The 17,946-nt window shown below is 51.9% G+C and overlaps 1 protein-coding gene across 3 annotated transcripts in view; it reads left to right on the forward strand.

The window, feature by feature from the left end:
• ITGAL (integrin subunit alpha L) overlaps window positions 1-17,946 on the forward strand; it is a 54,617-nt gene extending 36,671 nt beyond the window's left edge. For all 3 annotated transcript variants that reach the window (XM_064362663.1, XM_064362662.1, XM_064362664.1), the window contains 10 exons: window positions 1,653-1,763; window positions 2,178-2,257; window positions 2,347-2,433; window positions 5,012-5,087; window positions 9,475-9,588; window positions 10,154-10,210; window positions 10,295-10,393; window positions 11,155-11,250; window positions 12,373-12,483; window positions 15,965-17,946. In XM_064362663.1, the coding sequence (XP_064218733.1) occupies window positions 1,653-1,763; window positions 2,178-2,257; window positions 2,347-2,433; window positions 5,012-5,087; window positions 9,475-9,588; window positions 10,154-10,210; window positions 10,295-10,393; window positions 11,155-11,250; window positions 12,373-12,483; window positions 15,965-16,138 (1,005 nt within the window). In that variant the 3' untranslated portion in view covers window positions 16,139-17,946. The remainder of the gene's footprint in view (window positions 1-1,652; window positions 1,764-2,177; window positions 2,258-2,346; window positions 2,434-5,011; window positions 5,088-9,474; window positions 9,589-10,153; window positions 10,211-10,294; window positions 10,394-11,154; window positions 11,251-12,372; window positions 12,484-15,964) is intronic.

Below are 17,946 nucleotides of genomic sequence, written 5' to 3' on the forward strand. Positions count from 1 at the left end.
AGACCAGCCTGGCCAACATAGTGAAACCCCATCTCTACTAAAAATACAAAAAAATTAGCCAGGTGTGGTGGCGGGTGCCTGTAATCCCAGCTACTCGGGAGGCTGAAGCAGGAGAATCACTTGAATCCAGCAGAGGGAGGTTGCAGTGAACAGAGATCGAGCCACTGTATTCCAGCCTGGGTGACAGTGAGAGACTCCATCTCAAAAAAGAAAAAGAAAAAAAAACTGGAGTTAAACAGTGCTGTGTTCAAGGTCTTACGGATCCCTGCTGTTACTCAGTGATGACACCGTGGGAAAGTCCTATTTCCTCATCTGTTTCCTTCCCAGTCTGAGACTGAAATCTGTCCTTGACAAGATTGGGATGAAGATGAATGGTTTCATAATGCTTAGCCCGGGAGCAGGCTGATTTTTAAAACAGTTACTGAATGTATAGAGGTAGTAGCATTTTAAAAACTTCACGCTAGTCTCTTTTTTGATTGTACCACACTTTACTGAGCTGTTGTTATCTCTTTGAACTGTTCGAGCACTTCAGTTTTTCAGCGTTATAAATAGTGTTGCAGTTAGCCCCCCACCCAACTTTGATTTTTGAGATAAGGTCTCACTCTGTCGCCCAGGCTAAAGTGTAGTGGCACAAGCATGGCCCACTGCAGCCTCAGTCTCCTGGGCTCAAGTGATTCTGCTGCCTAATAGCTGGGATGACAGGCATACCCCACTATGCTCAACTAATTTAAAAAAATTTTTGTAGGCCATGTACAGAGGCTTACACTTGTAATCCCAGCACCTTGGGAGGCCAGGGCAGGCAGATCACTTGAGCCCAGGAGATCAGGAGCAGACTGAGTGACGTAGAGAGAATTCATCTCTACTGAAATACAAAAATTAACTGGACATGGTGGCACCTCCCTGTGGTCCCAGCTACTTGGGAGTCTGAGGCAGGAGGATTGCTTGAGCCCAGGGGTCAGAGGTTACAGTGAGCCAAGAGCACACTACTACACTCTAGCCTGGGCGACAGAGTAAGACCCTATATTAAAAAAATATTTTTTGGGGGCTGGGTACGGTGGCTCACGCCTGTAATCCCAGCACTTTGGGAGGCCAAGGCGGGTGGATCACGAGGTCAAGAGATCGAGACCATCCTGATCAACATGGTGAAACCCCATCTCTACTAAAAATACAAAAAATTAGCTGGGCATGGTGGTGTGTGCCTGTAATCCCAGCTACTCAGGAGGCTGAAGCAGGAGAATTGCCTGAACCCAGGAGGCGGAGGTTGCGGTGAGCCGAGATCGCGCCATTGCACTCCAGCCTGGGTAACAAGAGCAAAACTTCATCTCAAAAAAAAAAAAAAATTTTTTTTTTTTTTGTAGAGATGGGATCTTACTGTTGTCCAGGCTGATCTTGAACTCCTGGCCTCAAGTAATCCTCCCACCTCAGCCTCCCAAAGTGCTGGGATTTCAAGTGTGAGCTTCCTTACCCAACCTTGCAGTGACTATTTTGTACTAAGCCTCTGTCTGCAGCCCTAATTCTTGGACCCTTTCCCTCTGAGAAGGTGCCATGACAGGGACAGAGCCCCTGGGGGAGGTGGGCCCGGAGGGCTGGTGGCCTCTGCGGGAACCTTGGCCTTGCTCACTAATAAGCTTGTTCCCTCCTTTCTCTCCCAGCCCCATAGCCAGATCCCTGTGAGCTGTGAGGAGCTTCCTGCAGAGTCCAAGCTTCTGTCCAGGGCGTTCTCTTGCAACGTGAGCGCTCCCATCTTCAGAGCAGGCCGCTCGGTAAGTGCAAGTCTCCTGGGACCAAGCAGCCTAGGGGCTCTGAGCTGGCGGAGGGGAGGGAGCTCTTGGCTCAGGAGGAGGGAGCAGGGGATTGTCAGGAAGGGCGTACCTTGCCTCTACTCTAAGAGAAATGTATGTGAAGCTGTTTTGTGTCATGTTTGAGAACCTGGACTTTGGAATCAGGCAAAGCTGGGATTGGGTGATTCATTTTGTGACCTTATAGACGTGACTTAGCCATTTGGAGCCTCACTTGTCTCATCTTTATAATGGGTAGAATCCTAGCTCAGTGCTTGGGGTGCAGTGAGCACTTGATAAGGGGTCCCTGAGATGATGGTGATTGGATGTCGGGGCTGTGAGGTGCTCAGGCTGCCCCTCAGCCCCTTCCATTTCCATTCCCCTCTCCTTCCCTTCCAGGTTGCTATGCAGATGATGTTTAATACGCTGGTAAACAGCTCCTGGGAGGACTCAGTCGAGTTGCGAGCGAATGTGACCTGGTAAGCAGGCCCCGCCCACATCCCTGCCCTGGTCTCAGACCTGGCCAAGCCCTTCTCCTAACTCTGGCCTCTTCCTTGCCCCAATGCAGTACCAATGAGGACTCAGGCCTCCTGGAGGACAACTTGGCCAGTACCAGCATCCCTGTCCTGCACCCCATCAATGTCCTCATCCAGGAGTAAGTCCTTCCCTGCAGACGGCCAGTCTTCTCCTCCCACCTCAGCCTCCCCACCTAGGGCCCCGATTTTGCCCCCTGGGGCTCTCCTTCTGAACCTCCTTCCTTTCCTAGAGTCCCCCGGGGTCATTAGAACTGATTACAGCCACAACCCTAACAGTTTTCAAGATTCCAAAATATGGGGACCCTGGAAGAGCTGGGGGAAGGATCAGCATTTACTGATGGAAGAAAAAACTCATTGAACACTGAAAGTATATCAGACTCAGGGCCAGCTCCACTGCGAGGTTGCTGACATTCCCTGGAACCCTCAGCACCTCTGTGAGGCAGCTCTGCTTCTTTCCATTTTACCAATGAAAAAGCTGAGACTCAGAGAAGGCCGATACTCGCTCAAGGTCCAACAGCTGGTACTAAAGCCAGGGTCTCAGCCCCAAAGCCTCAGCCAAGCTCCTGACTGTTTCAGTCACCCTAGATTCTCTCCCCTCCTGGGGGCCAGCAGTGCCAGGGAAGATGGGAGAAAAGTTCTCACAATACCCCTTGCCCTCAGGGAACTTACAGTCAAGTTGGAGAGACCAAACTCACGCACATACAGTCAGTGGCTCTGTGCAGGAAGGACCCATGGGGATCGCTGGTTGGGTGTGTCACTGAACCTGGGTCTGGCTGCTTATTACTTGAAAGCCAGATTCAAGGGGCAAGAATTGGTGGGAAGAAAGGCAGGTTTATCTGGAGAGCCAGGCAACTGAGAAGATAGTGAGCTAGTGTTCTAAGTACCATCTTTAATGTTAAGGGGAAGAGGAAGAGGGTGAGATCAAGAGGTAACTTAGGAGCACAGACATCTGGACACCAAGGAGGATACACAGAGGTTGGGAATGTCTTGGTCCTTGGTCAGGTCACAGTGCTCCTATAAACCTTTAACAAAACATAGTTCTTCATATACGTTCCCTTTAATGCCAGACCTAGTTTTAAAAACTACCCGATTGCTGTTTTTTGCATGTTATCTTGGTGCTCTAAAATTATCCTAGCCTAGGGGCAGGATGGGTAAAGACCTCTTCAACAAAAATGGAAGATATTATATCAGTTTTTTGCTATTTCAAAAAACCCTGTTACAGGTTTTCTTGCTCGTAGAGAAGGAAACTTGGCCAGGTGTGGTGGTTCACACCTGTAATCCCATCCCTTTAAGAGGCTGAGGCCGGTGGATCACTTGAGGTCAGGAGTTCGACACCAGCCTGGCCAACATGGTGAAACTCCATCTCTACTAAAATACAAAAAAACCGCCAGGCATTGTGGTAGTGGGTGCCTGTAATCCGAGCTACTCTGGAGGCTGAGGCAGGAGACTCCCTTGAACCTGGGAGGAGGAGGTTGTAGTGAGCTGAGATCGCACTTTCGCTTGGGTGACAGAGCAAGACCCTGTCTGAAAAAAAAGTCGGGGGGGACTCGAAAAGTCAAGTGGCTTTTTCCAGTTGGCTCAGTGACAGAAGGACCAAGAAGGACGGAGACAGTGTCTGAGCCCAGATCTCCAGTGCTTTTTTTTTTGATTTTTAATTTTTTAAGAGACAGAGTCTCACTCTGTTGCCCAGGCTGTAGTAGAGTTGCACAATCTCGGCTCACTGCAACCCCTCTGCCTCTTGGGTTCAAGAGTTTCTCCTGCCTCAGGCCACCAAGTAGCTGGGATTACAGGTGCCCACCACCACAATGCCTTGCTAATTTTTTTATTTTTAGTAGAGACGGGGTTTTACCATGTTGGCCAGGCTGGTCTCAAACTCCTGACCTCAAGTGATCTGCCTGCTGAGGCCTCCCAAAGTGCTGGGATTACAAGCGTGAGCCTCCATGCCCGGTCTCCAGTGATTTTGAAAATCAATGCCACACAGTATGATACTGACATGAAATTAGAGCCAGGAGAGATGAGCGTGCACTGGGGGAGAAATGGAAGGGTTTGTGGAGAAAGTGTGGCTTAGACTGGGGTCTGGAGGATGAGGCCATTAGGGCAAGAGCTAAAAAGGAAGCCAAGTGTCCTCATCAGAGACCATAGCCCAGACGAAGGCAAGGAGGGAGGAAGCAGTGGGGCAGACCTGAGGGCAGGGAGAGGGCAGGATTAGCCAAGGACAGGTGTGCAGGGGAGCAGTGGGGAGACAACCTGGACGTGGGGGGCTTTAAACCTGACCCTCCCTCACAGTAGGGGGCCATTGGCAGATGCTGAGCAGGTGAGTGGCAGGACCAGAGAGTGATGTGTGTTGGAAGGATGGGTGGGAGGGGCATCAGCAGCTGATACAATTATCTAGGAGATGAGCAGGGACTCCAGAGGACAGTGGAGTCACTTGCAAGGTGACATGCAGTGAGGAGGGACATAGCCTCCACTGGACATGCCTCCCTGGGTTCCTGTCCTGTCTCTCCACTGTGGGGCTTTGGGAAAGAGGCTGGCCTGTCCAGGAGCCTTAGTTTCCGAAGAGAAAGGGTGGGTTGTGGTAGGGGTTGAATGAGATGGTGTCTGTGTGGTTCCCAGCGCAGTGGCTGGCCGCCCAGAGGCTTCCTGGAGCCAGGGTTGCTGTCACTTCGCTCCTCCATCGCTGCCCTTCTCTCTCCACAGCCAGGAAAACTCCACACTCTATGTCAGTTTCACCCCCAAAGGTCCCAAGATCCACCAAGTCAAGCACATCTACCAGGTATGAACCCCAACGTGGAAGGTCCTTATAGGTCACACATTCATTCCTTATCCTGGAGACTGAGGATGCAGGCACCAAGTACACACAGTCCTCATCGTAGCCGTCCACCTGTTCAACAACCTTTTCTCCAGAGCTTCACGGCCTCCAGGCTTCCAGCATCCGCATATGCTGACTCCTTTCTGCCACTGGATACATTATTTCGAGAGTCACAGGACTTGAGAGCAAAGATGACTCTGAGAGAGAACCTACTTTTTCATTCAGACACTGAATGAGCTACTATTCTTTGCTCTGTTACGCAGGCTAGAGTGCAGTGGCGTGATCTCAGCTCATTGCAACCTCTGCCTCCCGAGTTCAAGCAATTCTCCTGCCTCAGCCTCCCAAGTAGCTGAGATTACAGGCATCTGCCACCACACCCAGCTAATTTTTGTATTTTAGTAGAGACGGAGTTTCACCATGTTGGCCAGGCTGGTCTCAAACTCCTGACTTCAAGTGATCCACCCACCTTGGCCTCCAAAGTTCTGGGACTACAGGCGTGAGCCACCGCACCCGGCCTATACTAAATTAGGTATTTAGCTAGGTGTTGGCACCCTGCCCAGTCTTCTGCTGCTTTATTTTTATTTTTATTTTTACCTTTTTTTTTTTTCTTTTTTTTGAGACAGGGTCTCATTTCGTCACCCAGGCTGGAATACAGTGGCATGAACATGGCTCGCTGCAGCCTCAACCCTCTGGGCTCAAGCAATCCTCCCACCTCAGCCCCCCAAGGAGCTGGGACTATAGGCATGCATCACCATGCCCTGCTAATTTTTGTATTTTTTTTTTGTAGACACAGGGTTATGGCACATTGCCCAGGCTGGCCTGGCACTTTCTACATGCAATGCCCTATAATTCTCACACCCACCTGTGAGATCCTGTAAGATAGGTACTGTTATTCTTTTTTTTTGATGTGGACTTTCACTCTTGTTACCTAGGCTGGAGCACAGTGGCACGGTCTCACTTCACTGAAAACTCCACCTCCTGAGTTCAAGTGATTCTCCTGCCTCAGTCTCCTGAGTAGCTGGGATTACAGTTGCCTGCCACCACACCTGGCTAATTTTTGTATTTTTAGTAGAGATGTGATTTCACCATGTTAGCCAGGCTGATCTCAAACTCCTGACCTCAGATGATCCACCTGTCTCCACCTCCCAAAGTGCTGGGAATACAGGCGTGAGCCACCAGTCCTGACCTGGAACTGTTATTCTTATGAACAGAGAAACCTGCAGCACAGACAGGCCACACAGCTCACAGGGGGAAGAAGTCAGCCTCCTGCGTGTACTTCAATATCAAAGTCCACGATTGTAATCTCTGAGTTAATGATCTGCCGTTTCTCATGCAATGTGCTGTGACTGTGATCTTTAATACAGGGGATAGGGGGACTTAGAGGAGGCTGAGGTTTCCCTACAGGGAACCTCTGAGGGAGGAGCAGGCATTGACCAAGCCAAGAGCATTTTCAGCAGTGGCCCATGCATGTGTCATCTCAGCACTTCGGGAGGCTGAGGAGGGAGGATGGCTTGAGGCCAGGAGTTGAAGACCAGCCTAGGCAACATACCAAGACCTGGTATCTACAAACAAATAAAAAATACGAAACCTTAGCTGGGCATGGTGACCTGCACCTGTAGTCCCATTTACTCAGAAGGCTGACGTGGGAGGATCACTTGAGCCCAGGAGTTCCAGGCTGCAGTGAGCTGTGATGGCACCACTGCCTCCAACCTGAGTGACAGAGCAAGACTGTCTCTGTTTTTAAAAAACAAAACTGTTACAACTGTCATCCCAGCACTTTGGCAGGTTGCGGCAGGAGAATCACTTGAGCCCAGGAGTTCAAGACCAGACTGGACAACATAGTGAGACCCTCTCTCTAAAAAAAAAAAATTTTAAAATTAGCTGGGCACAGTGGTAGTCACCTGTAGTCCCAGCTACTCAGAAGGCTGAGGTGGAAGGATGGCTGGAGCCCAGGAGTTTGAGGCTGCAGTGAGCTGTGATCTGCCACTGTACTCCAGCATAGATGACAAAGAGCAAGACCCTGACTCAAAAAAAAAAAAAAAAAAGCATTTTCCTGTAGTCTAGTGTAGCGTAGTGCATTGCAGTATGCAGGGGTGTAGCGTAGCTTAGCATGGTATGTCAGAGTTTAACTAGCAGTACAGTTCTCCTCTTGAAGCTTTGGTCTCATTATATTCTTTTTTTTTTTTCTGTCTTTCTTTCTTTAGTTTTTTTTTTCGAAATGGAGTCTGGCTCTGTCACCCAGGCTAGAGTACAGTAGCATGCTCTCGGCTCACTCCAACCTCTGCCTCCTGGGTTCGAGAGATTCTCCTGCCTCAGCCTACCAAGTAGCTGGGATTACAGGCACCCACCACTATGCCCAACTAATTTTTGTATTTTTAGTAGAGACAGGGTTCGCCATGTTGGCCAGGCTGGTCTTGAACTCCTGACCTCAGCTGATCCACCCACCTCAGCCTCCCAAAGTGCTGGGATTACAAGCATGAGCCACTGCGCCCAGCCTGGTCTCAACATATTCTAAACCAAATTTGCTGTCTTCCCCTAAGCCAGCATCTCCTCTGGCTTGTGTGGAATCTTTTGAAAGGCACCATCTCTTCCTCAAGCAAAACTTACGAGTCTGCGTTAATTTCTCCTTCCTCCTGCCTTGTTCCACTGCCTCCCGGAGGCTGGTTCTCTGCATCCCTTTTCTGCTACTGCCCAGATCCAGTTCCTCGCCTTCTTACCACTGGAGTGTTGAGACAGACTCCCAACATGGGCCATGACCCGCCTCTCCCAGCCTCTTTCCAGCCCACGCCTGCAGGGGATAGAGCTCCCTGGAGCCACTCTCTTCCTCTGCCACCTTCTGTGACTTCCCATTGCTTCCTTGATGCTACCCCAACTCCTCACTCTCAAGCCTTCCAGGCCCCTTCTGATCCCGGGCTTCCTTTCCAGCCTTAGCTCCTGTTCTCCTTCCCAGGAACCCTCCTTCCAGCCACATCCCTCTCACCTGGTGCCGTCCTGACTCCCCGCATGTCTCTTCCTGAATGCCCTGTCCCATCTTCATCTGTTAAAATCCTATCCATCTGGCTGGGCAGGGTGACTCACACCTGTAATCCCAGCACTGTGGGAGGCCCAGGCAGGCGGATCACCTGAGTTCAGGAGATCAAGACCAGCCTGGCCAACATGGTGAAACCCCACCTCTACTAAGAATACAAAAATTAGCTAGGTGTGGTGATGCATGCCTGTAATCCCAGCTATTGGGGAGGCTGAGGCAGGAGAATCGCTTGAACCTGGGAGGCAGAGGTTGCAGTGAGCTGCGATCCCACCACTGCACTCCAGCCTGGGTGACAGTGACACTCTGTCTCAAAAAAACAAGCAAACAAAAAAATTCTGTCCATCTTTCACAGTCAAATTCAAATGATATTTGGCCCCTGATATTTGGCCTTTTTAATTTAATTGGTATTTCAAGTGTCCATGAATGTTTGTTGAATGAATAAATGATAGAATCCTTCTAATTTGATACACATTTCTCTGCTTCCTGAGACATGTTAGTGCCACTCCTGTGTCACTTTCTTATACATATCTGGATCTCCCAGCCTTAGCACAGATAGCTCTTTTTCTAATAAAAGGTGCTCAGAAAAAAAAAATTTTTTTTTGATACGAAGTCTCGCCCTGTTGCCCCAGCTGCAGGGTAGTGGTGTGATCTTGGCTCACTGTAACCTTCTCCTCCTGCCTCAGTGATTCTCCCACCTCAGCCTCCAGAGTAGCCAGGATTATAGGCATACGCCACCACACCCGGCTAATTTTTGTATTTTTCTTAGAGTCAGGATGTCACCATGTTGGCCAGGCTGGTCTCGAACTCCTGACCTCAAGTGCTCCTCCCACCTAGGCCTCCCAAAGTGCTGCGATTACAGGTGCGAGCCACCACACTAGGCACAGCGTCAGGCAGTGGGAGATTGGAGGTGGAGTAAGAATGGCTCCTGTCCTCAGGGAGCTCCTGGTCTAGAGGAGATGCAGACACCCAAGCGGATCCCTCGCCATCCTGCTGAGGACGCAGAGTGCACTGTGGCAGCCCAGGACGGGGAGTTGCCCTGTCCTTGGGAAGTCAGCAAAGCCTTTGGATATAATATTGAGCAGGCTCTTACAGGGTGTGTGAGGGCGTGCAGGGTGGAGAAAGCTGGAAGAGCATGGAAGCCACACTGCAAGGCCCTGAGGACGGAAGCTGGCCGCACCCAGTCACTGCACACTGCCTAACTAACAAGGGTCCTGGGGACTCAGCCGATGAGGACTGGAAGAGGCGTGCAAGGGCACATGGGGTCTGGGTGGCAGCTGAGGTGACTGGCATTCAGGGCTCTGCATCCCTTATCCTCTGTGCCAGGTGAGGATCCAGGCTTCCATCCATGACCGCAACCTGCCCACCCTGGAGGCCATGATTGGGGTGCCACAGCCTCCCAGCGAGGGGCCCATCACACAGCAGTGGAGCGTGCAGATGGTGAGTGCTGCCTAGAAAGGGAGGGGCTGCCCTCCCCAGGTCTGGGGGGGGTGAGTACATGCCAGGGGACAGAGGGCAGAGCTTGGCCAGAGGTGGTGGCTCACACCTGCCAAATCCCAGCACTTTGGGAGGCCAAAGTGGGAGAATTGATTGAGACCAGGATTTTGAAACCAGCCTGGGCAGCATAACAAGACCCCAGTCTCTACGAACAAATTTTAAAATTAGCCAGGCATGCATGGTGGCACATGCCTGTGACCCCAGCTACTAGGAGAGACTGAGGTGGGAGGATCACTTGAGCCCAGGAGTTCAAGGCTGCAGCGAGCTATGATCACGCTACTGCACTCCAGTCTCGGCAGCAGAACATGACTCTGTCTCTAACAAAAAAAAAAAAATGAAGGGGGCAAGGCTGGGTGTGTGGGGAGCGAGGATGCATGAATCTGGGTCCTGCCAGACTCAGAGGTGTCTGAACTCACCCAGGGCTAGGGCCGGGGCGGGAGAAAGCTGGGATGCCAGGTCTTATCTGGGCTCGGGAGGTCCTAACTGAAGACCTGCCTCTCATTCCTAGGAATCTTCTGCGCCCTGCCACTATGAGGAGCTGGAGAGGCTGCCCCGTGCAACTGAGGTATGGGCATGGGAGCTGAGAGATGGGGCTGGGCGGCACGCGGTGGGAATGAGGCCGCCATGACCCCGCTTTCCTCCTCTTCAGCCTTGTCTCCCCGGAGCCCTGTTCCGCTGCCCTGTTGCCTTCAAGCAGGAGATCCTCGTCCAAGTGATCGGGACCCTGGAGCTGGTGGGAGAGATCGAGGTAGCCCCTGCTCCTAACAGACACAGAGCAGCCGTGGGGGCCCCAGTGCCTAGGGCCGTGGGGGGTGGGCTCCCACCAGACAGTCTGCCTCCATTTTTCTTTTCCATCTTGATGAAAAATCTCCCGTTTACACAGTCACAGGTGAAAGAGAACTATGATTTGTGTGAAATTTGCAATGCTATGTCCATGGGCCTATTGATAGTTCCTATGTGTTTTTTATAGAAAAGTGTTCCTTCCAACAACAGGAGTGACATATTAGAGTGCCACAGTAGAGGCTGGGGCAGGCCTCACGCCTGTAATCCCAGCACTTCAGGAGGCCGAGGTGGGCGGATTACTTGAGGTTGGGAGTTCGAGACCAGCCTGGCCAGCATGGTGAAACCCCATCTCTACTAAAATTACAAACGTTTAGCCGGGCATGGTGGTGGGCAACTGTAATCCCAGCTACCTTGGAGGCTGAGGCATGATAATCCCTTGAACCCAAGAGACAGAGGTTGCCGTGAGCCAAGATCACACCACTGCACTCCAGCCTGGGTGACGGAGCCAGACGCCATCTCAAAAAAAGAAAAGAATGCCTGGGTTTACAAGGGGTTAAAATTAAAAGAAAAAAGAAAAGAATGCCACAACAGAGAGCTGAGTGGAGCCGGGTGCACCCCCCTGGGACCCCTTCTCTGCTCCTCCCCATTGTGTTGTGGTGGGGGCAGAAGCCAGCAGGTTCTGTCCTCGTTCTTCTGGGTTCTGACGCCTTTTCCCCACTCCCGCAGGCCTCCTCCACGTTCAGCCTCTGCAGCTCCCTCTCCATCTCCTTCAACAGCAGCAGGCATTTCCACCTGTATGGCAGCAATGCCTCCCTGGCCCAGGTATCTCCACCTCCTCAGAAGCCCCAGGAACAGGCAACAGAGGGAGCCCAGGAGCCCCGGGGCAGACCCAGATGTGGGAGAGCCTCCTGGGCTCTGTGCGAGTCAGAACTTGCCCACCGCCAGAGCCATCAGCCTGGGGGAAGCTTCCTCTCCCCTTGGTGGGCACACGACCCCAAAGTCGCCTGTCTGAGATATGGTAGACTTACATGTGGAGTAAAGATCAACTGAGGCCAGGCACGGTGGCTCATGCCTGTAATCCCAGCACTTTGGGAGGCTAAGGCAGGCAGATCGTGTGAAGTCAGGAGTTCAAGACCAGCTTGGCCAACATGGTGAAACCCCATCTCTACAAAAATACAAAAATTAGCTGGGCCATGATGACGGGTGCCTGTAATCCCAGCTACTCGGGAGGCTGAGGCAAGAGAATCACTGGAACCCAGGAGGCAGAGGCTGCAGTGAGCTGAGATCCTGCCATTGCACTCCAGCCTGGGTGACAGAGTGAGATTCCATCTAAAAAAAAAAAAAAAAAAATCAGAGACAGACGTGGTGGTTCACACCTGTACTCACAGCACCTCAGGTGGCTGAGATGGGAGGATTGTTTGAGCCCAGGAGTTCAAGACTGCAGTGAGCTACGATTATCCCGCTGTACTCCAGCCTGGGCGACAGGGCGAGACCCTATCTCAAAAAAATAAAAAGAATCAATTTGATGGCAACTTAGCAAAGAAACTATCAAGTCAAGGGTCAGACAGTGAAGAGAGGGCACTCTGAGCAGAGGCAGCAAGTGCAGAGGCGTCCGTGGGGAGCGTGGGCAGGGCAGCCTGAAGGTCAGTACGGCTGGCAGGCAGAGGGGAGGAGGGAAGACGCATCTAACAGGTAAGCAGAAGCCGGATTCTGGACGGCTTTGAATGCTGTGCCACATGCGATTCCAGGGAAGCCACCGAAGGCCTAGGGCTGCCTAAGGTGTGTGTTGGCCAAGTCACAGCAGCGCCTGTAACAGGTGACACGTTGAGGGGAGAGGGTCTGCAGCTGGGGACTCCAGGTGGGTGATGCAGTCAGATAGGAGGGGACGGGGACTTCGACGGGTGGGAAGGGCATCTTCCAGCATTCCCCTCCCCCTGCCCCCAGGTCGTCATGAAGGTTGAGGTCGTGTATGAGAAGCAGATGCTGTACGTCTACGTGCTGAGCGGCATCGGGGGGCTGCTGCTGCTGCTGCTGATTTTCATAGTGCTGCACAAGGTGGGCACCTCCGGGGTCACGGGCATTGCTGAGACAGCCAGGTGGGGAAAAGGGATCTGGTGGGAGCCAGGGAGGAGAATACCAAGCCAGGGAGCATTAGAGCCAGGGGAGCCTCAGCCTACTCCCTCCTTCTACAGAGAAGGCTGCTGAGGTCCAAAGAACAAGTGAGGGCCAGGGGCCGTGGCTCATACCTGTAGTCCCAGCACTTTGGAGGCCGAGGCAGGCAGATCACTGAGCCCAGGAGTTCAAGACCAGCCTGGGCAACATGGCAAGCATCTGCCTCTACAAAAAAATTTTTAAATTAGCAGGATGTGATGCCACCTACCTGTAGTCCCAGCTACTCGGGAGGTTGAGGTGGGAGGATCCCTTGAGCTCTGCAGGTCTAGGCTGCAGTGAGCCACGATGTTGCCACTGTGCTCCAGCCTGGGTGACAGAGCGAGACCCCATCTCACACACACACACACACACACACACACACACACACAAAGAGCAAGAGAGACTTTTCTACCATCATTTAGACCATCCCTGGCAGAGCCAGGATGAGGCGTCCTGGGAGAGGAAAAGGAAGTACCCCACATATGGAGGTTCTCCTGTCTGCCGGGCACTGTCCCAGGCACTGGGACACAGAGGTGCATGCCACAAACATGCTCCCTGCCATTGTGGTGCTCACAGTCTAAGGAGGGACACAGGCAGCAGCAAGCAGAATGAGGGCTGCAAAGGGCCTGTGTGCCCTGGGACCTAGAGCCCAGGCGCCTCACCTAGGCTAGGGGAGCCCAGCAGGCCTCCCAGGAGAGGTGGCATTTGAGGTGGGATTTGAAGCCTGAGTAGAAGTTACAGATGAAGGCTGGGTACCATGGCTCACGCACATAATCCCAGCACTTTGGGAGGCTGAGGCAGGAGGATCACTTGAGTTCAGCAGTTCAAGATCACCCTGGCCAACATGGTGAAACCCCATCTCTACTAAAAATACAAAAATTAGGCCAGGCGCGGTGGCTCACACCTGTAATCCCAGCACTTTGGGAGGCCGAGGCAGACGGATCACGAGGTCAAGAGATCCAGACCATCCTGGCCAACATGGTGAAACCCTGTCTCTACTAAAAATACAAAAATTAGCTGGGCATGGTGGCGCACGCCTGTAGTCCCAGCTACTCAGGAGGCTGAGGCAGGAGAATTGCTTGAACCCGGGAGGCGGAGGTTGCAGTGAGCCGAGATCACACCATTGCACTCCAGCCTGGCACCTGGCGACGGAGCGAGACTCTGTCTTAAAAAATACGTATACAAAAATTAGCCAGGAATGTTGGCAGGCACCTAGAATCCCAGCTACTTGGGAGGCTGAGGCAGGAGAATTGCTTGAACCCTAGAGACAGAGGTTGCTGTGAGCTGAGATCGCACTACTACACTCCAGCCCAGGTGATAGAGTGAGACTCCATCTCAAAAAAAAAAAAAAAAAGACGCTACAGATGAAGAGTATTGAGTTTTCCATCTAGAAAAACTCAAATGTAACAGAAAGGATAACATAGCAAAGCAAAGGTTCTCTCTCTTGCACTCCCAGAGGGTTGTCATTAACAACGTTTTGTTTATATTCCTCCAGGTGCTAATCTTATTGTTAACATTCATGTGTAAATGTGGGCGTGAGGTGGCTCACATCTATAGTCCCAACACTTTGGGAGGCCAAGGTGGTAGGATGGCTTGAGGTTAGGAGTTCAAGACCAGCTTGGGCAACATAAGAAGAACCATCTCTACAAAAATAAATACATTAGCTGGGCATGGTGGTGCATGCCTGTAGTTCACGCTACTTGGGAGAAAGCGGGGGGAAGATCACGTGAGCCCAGGAGTTCGAGGCTGCAGTGAGCTATGATTGCACCACTGCACTTCAGCCTGAGCAACAGAGATAGACCTCGTCTTTAAAAGTAAATTTAAGGCCGGGTGCGGTGGCTCACGCCTGTAATCCCAGCACTTTGGGAGGCCAAGGCGGGTGGATCACGAGGTCAAGAGATCGAGACCACCCTGGTCAACATGGTGAAACTCCGTCTCTACTAAAAATACAAAAAATTATCTGGGCATGGTGGCACGTGCCTGTAATCCCAGTTACTCAGGAGGCTGAGGCAGGAGAATTGCCTGAACCCAGGAGGCGGAGGTTGCGGTGAGCCAAGATCGCGCCATAGCACTCCAGCCTGGGTAACAAGAGCGAAACTCTGTCTCAAAAAAAAAAGTAAATTTAAGCCGGGCATGGTGGCGCATGCCCGTACTCCCAGCTACTCAAGGTGGGAGGATCACTTGAGCCCAGGAGTTCTGGGCTGTAGTGTGCTATGCCGATTGGGTGTCCACACTAAGTTCGGCATCAACATGGTGACCTCCCGGGAGCAAGGGACCACCAGGTTGCCTAAGGAGGGGTGAATCAGCTCAGGTCGGCAACGGAGCAGGTCAAAACTACTGTGCTGATCAGTAGTGGGATCACTCCTGTGAATAGTCACTGCACTCCAGCCTGGGCAACATAGTGAGACCCTGTCTCTTAAAAATAAATAAATAAATTTAAAACATATATTAATATATCACCAAACCAGGTATAGTGGTAATGCTGTAATCCCAGCTACTCAGGAGGCTGAGGTAGGAGGATGCTTGAGCCTTTAAGTTTAAGACCAGCCTGGGTAACATAGTGAGACCCTATCTCAAAAAATAATAATAAGGCCGGGCATGCTGGCTCACGCCTGTAATCCCAGCACTTTGAGAGGCCAAGGTGGGTGGATCACGAGGTCAGGAGTTCAAGACCAGCCTGGCCATATGGTGAAAGCCCATCTCTACTAAAAATACAAAAATTAGCTGGACGTGGTGGCAAATGCCTGTAGTCCCAGCTGCTTGGGAGTCTGAGGCAGGAGAATCGCTTGAACCCAGGAGGCAGAGGTTGCAGTGAGCCAAGATTATGCCACTGCACTCCAGCCTGGGCCACAGAGTGAGACTCTGTCTCAAAATAATAATAACAATAATAAAAATGAAAATATATATAGAGACAAGAACCAAGCATAGGAGATGCCCCATCCCCGGAGCAAACACCATGTGCCTGCAGAACTCTTGACTCATTGACTTAAAAAGTATTCTGAGCTGGGCTCAGGGACCCACACCTATAATCCCAGCACTTTGGGAGGCCAAGACAGGCGGATCACTTGAGGTCAGGAATTCAAGACAACTTTGGCCAACATGGTGAAACCCTGTCTGTACTAAAAATACAAAAATTAGCTGAGCGTGGTAGCAGACACCTGTAATCCCAGCTACTTGGGAGGCTGAGGCAGGAGAATTGCTTGAGCCTGGGAGGCAGAGGTTGCAGTGAGCCAAGATCATGCCACTGCACTCCAGCCTGGGTGACAGAGCAAGACTCTGTCTCATAAAAAGAACACACACACACTCACACAAAGTATTCTTACATTTTCCTGGGGCTAAAATGCTCAGTGAACTTTTTGCTCACTCAAATTTTGTCTTTGCACAGGTTGGCTTCTTCAAACGGAACCTCAAGGAGATGATGGAGGCTGACGGAGGTGTCCCAGATAGAATCCCTGCAGAAGACTCCAGGCACCTGGCGTCTGAGGAAGAGGCCGGGGATCCAGGCTGCCTGAAGAACCTCCACGAAGAGGACACGGAGAGTGACAGTGGCAAGGACTGAGTCCAGGCCTGTGATGCGCAGAGCGTCCCGAACTGGACTCAGGATGCCCAGGGCCACTCTGCCTCTGCCTGCATTCCACTGTGTGCCCTCGGGGGAGTCACTGCCCCTCACTGGGCTTCAGTTTCCCTATCTTGAACATGGGGGTCATGCCTGCCTGCCTCCTTTGCAGGCTCATAGGGTGGACCTGCTGAGGGACTGGCCAGGAGGGCTGCAGAAGTGAGGACTTGTCATGACCAGACGGTCCTGGCTTCCACCAGCCTCTCTTGGTTTCTCTCCCTGGAAGAGAACATCTGATCTAAATGTGGAGAAACTGCAGTCTCGGGACCTAGGGACGTTCCTGACCCTCACACCTGCCCTGGGAGGTCCACAGATGCCTCCACCCCCGAGAAACTGTCCCCGCATGCTCCCCTGCACTGGAGTCCAGTCTCTTCTGCTGGCAGAGAGCAAATGCGACCCGTGTCATTACATGATTGTGGCACATGCCTTGCTCTTGGCCAAAGACCAAATTCCTTGACATGCCTTCCAGCACCTTGCAAAATGAGACCCCTGCGGCCTTCCCCAGCCTCTTCTAGAGCTGTGCTGCCTCCCTGTTGAAGCTCTGGTGATACCAGCCTTTCTCCCAGGCCAGGCTCCTTCCTGTCTACCTGTGTTTACCTTTACAGCTCCCTTCCACCCTGCCACTCCTCCTTTGGCCGGCAGATCCCAGCTCACACATCAGACTCGGTTGGGTCCCCATGTCTTTCACACTTCCACCAGCCTGCACTTATCCCTCAAAGTACACGTCATGTTTTTTCCCTGTTTAATGATTTACCTACTTAGCAGCTCTCTCTCAGTGAACTCTGTGAGGATAGAGGCCATACTCGTCTTGTTCACCTTGGGACGCCTGCTGATATGTCAGGGCATGGGACATCTAGTAGCTGCTTGACACAATTTCACTGAATTAATGATGGAGCCTGTGGGAAGATATAGAAAAAAGGGATGGGCTGGGCGCGGTGGCTCACACCTGTAATCCCAGCACCTTGGGAGGCCAAGGCAGGTGAATAACCTGAGGTCAGGAGTAAGTTTAAGACCAGCCTGGCCAACATGGCGAAACCCCATCTCTATTAAAAATACAAAAATAAGCCAGGCGCAGTGGCTCACGCCTGTAATCCCAGTACTTTGGGAGGCCAAGGTGGGAAGATCACAAGATCACACATTCAAGACCAGCCTGGCCAACATGGTGAAACCCCATCTCTACTAAAAATACACAAATTAGTCAGGTGTGGTGGTGCTTGCCAGTAGTCCCAGCTACTCAGGAGGCTGAGGCACAAGAGTCGCTGGAACCCAGGAGGTGGAGGTAGCAGTGAGCCGAGATTGCATCACTGCACTCTAGCCTGGGCAACAGAGTGAGATTCTGTCTCAAAAAAAAAAAAAGCCAGGCATGGTAGTATGCGCCTGTAGTCCCACCCAGCTACTTAGGAGGCTGAGGTGGGAGAATCACTTGAACCTGGGAGGCAGTGGTTGCAGTAAGCCAAGATTGCACCATTACACTCCAGCCTGGGCGACAGAATGAGACTCCGTCTCAAGAAAAAAAAAAAAAGGCGGAGATGGGCTCATGGCCTCCCTATCCTTGGAGGCTCTCTGTCATCCCAGGCTTTGCCCCTGCGCTGGCTCCACACCCTCTCCCAGGACCCATCACACCTGTGCAGTGGCCTCCACAGAAAGACTGAGCTCAAGGTGGGGACCACGTTTGCTCACTTGGAGCCCCAGTGCCAAGCACAGTGCCTGCATGTATTTATCCAATAAATAAATTCTGCCCAATTTTGTGA

The sequence above is a fragment of the Aotus nancymaae genome, unplaced genomic scaffold, assembly GCF_030222135.1.
Source record: "Aotus nancymaae isolate 86718 unplaced genomic scaffold, 86718_ANA_hifiasm-v0.15.2.pri h1tg000049l, whole genome shotgun sequence".
Taxonomy (NCBI): domain Eukaryota; kingdom Metazoa; phylum Chordata; class Mammalia; order Primates; family Aotidae; genus Aotus; species Aotus nancymaae.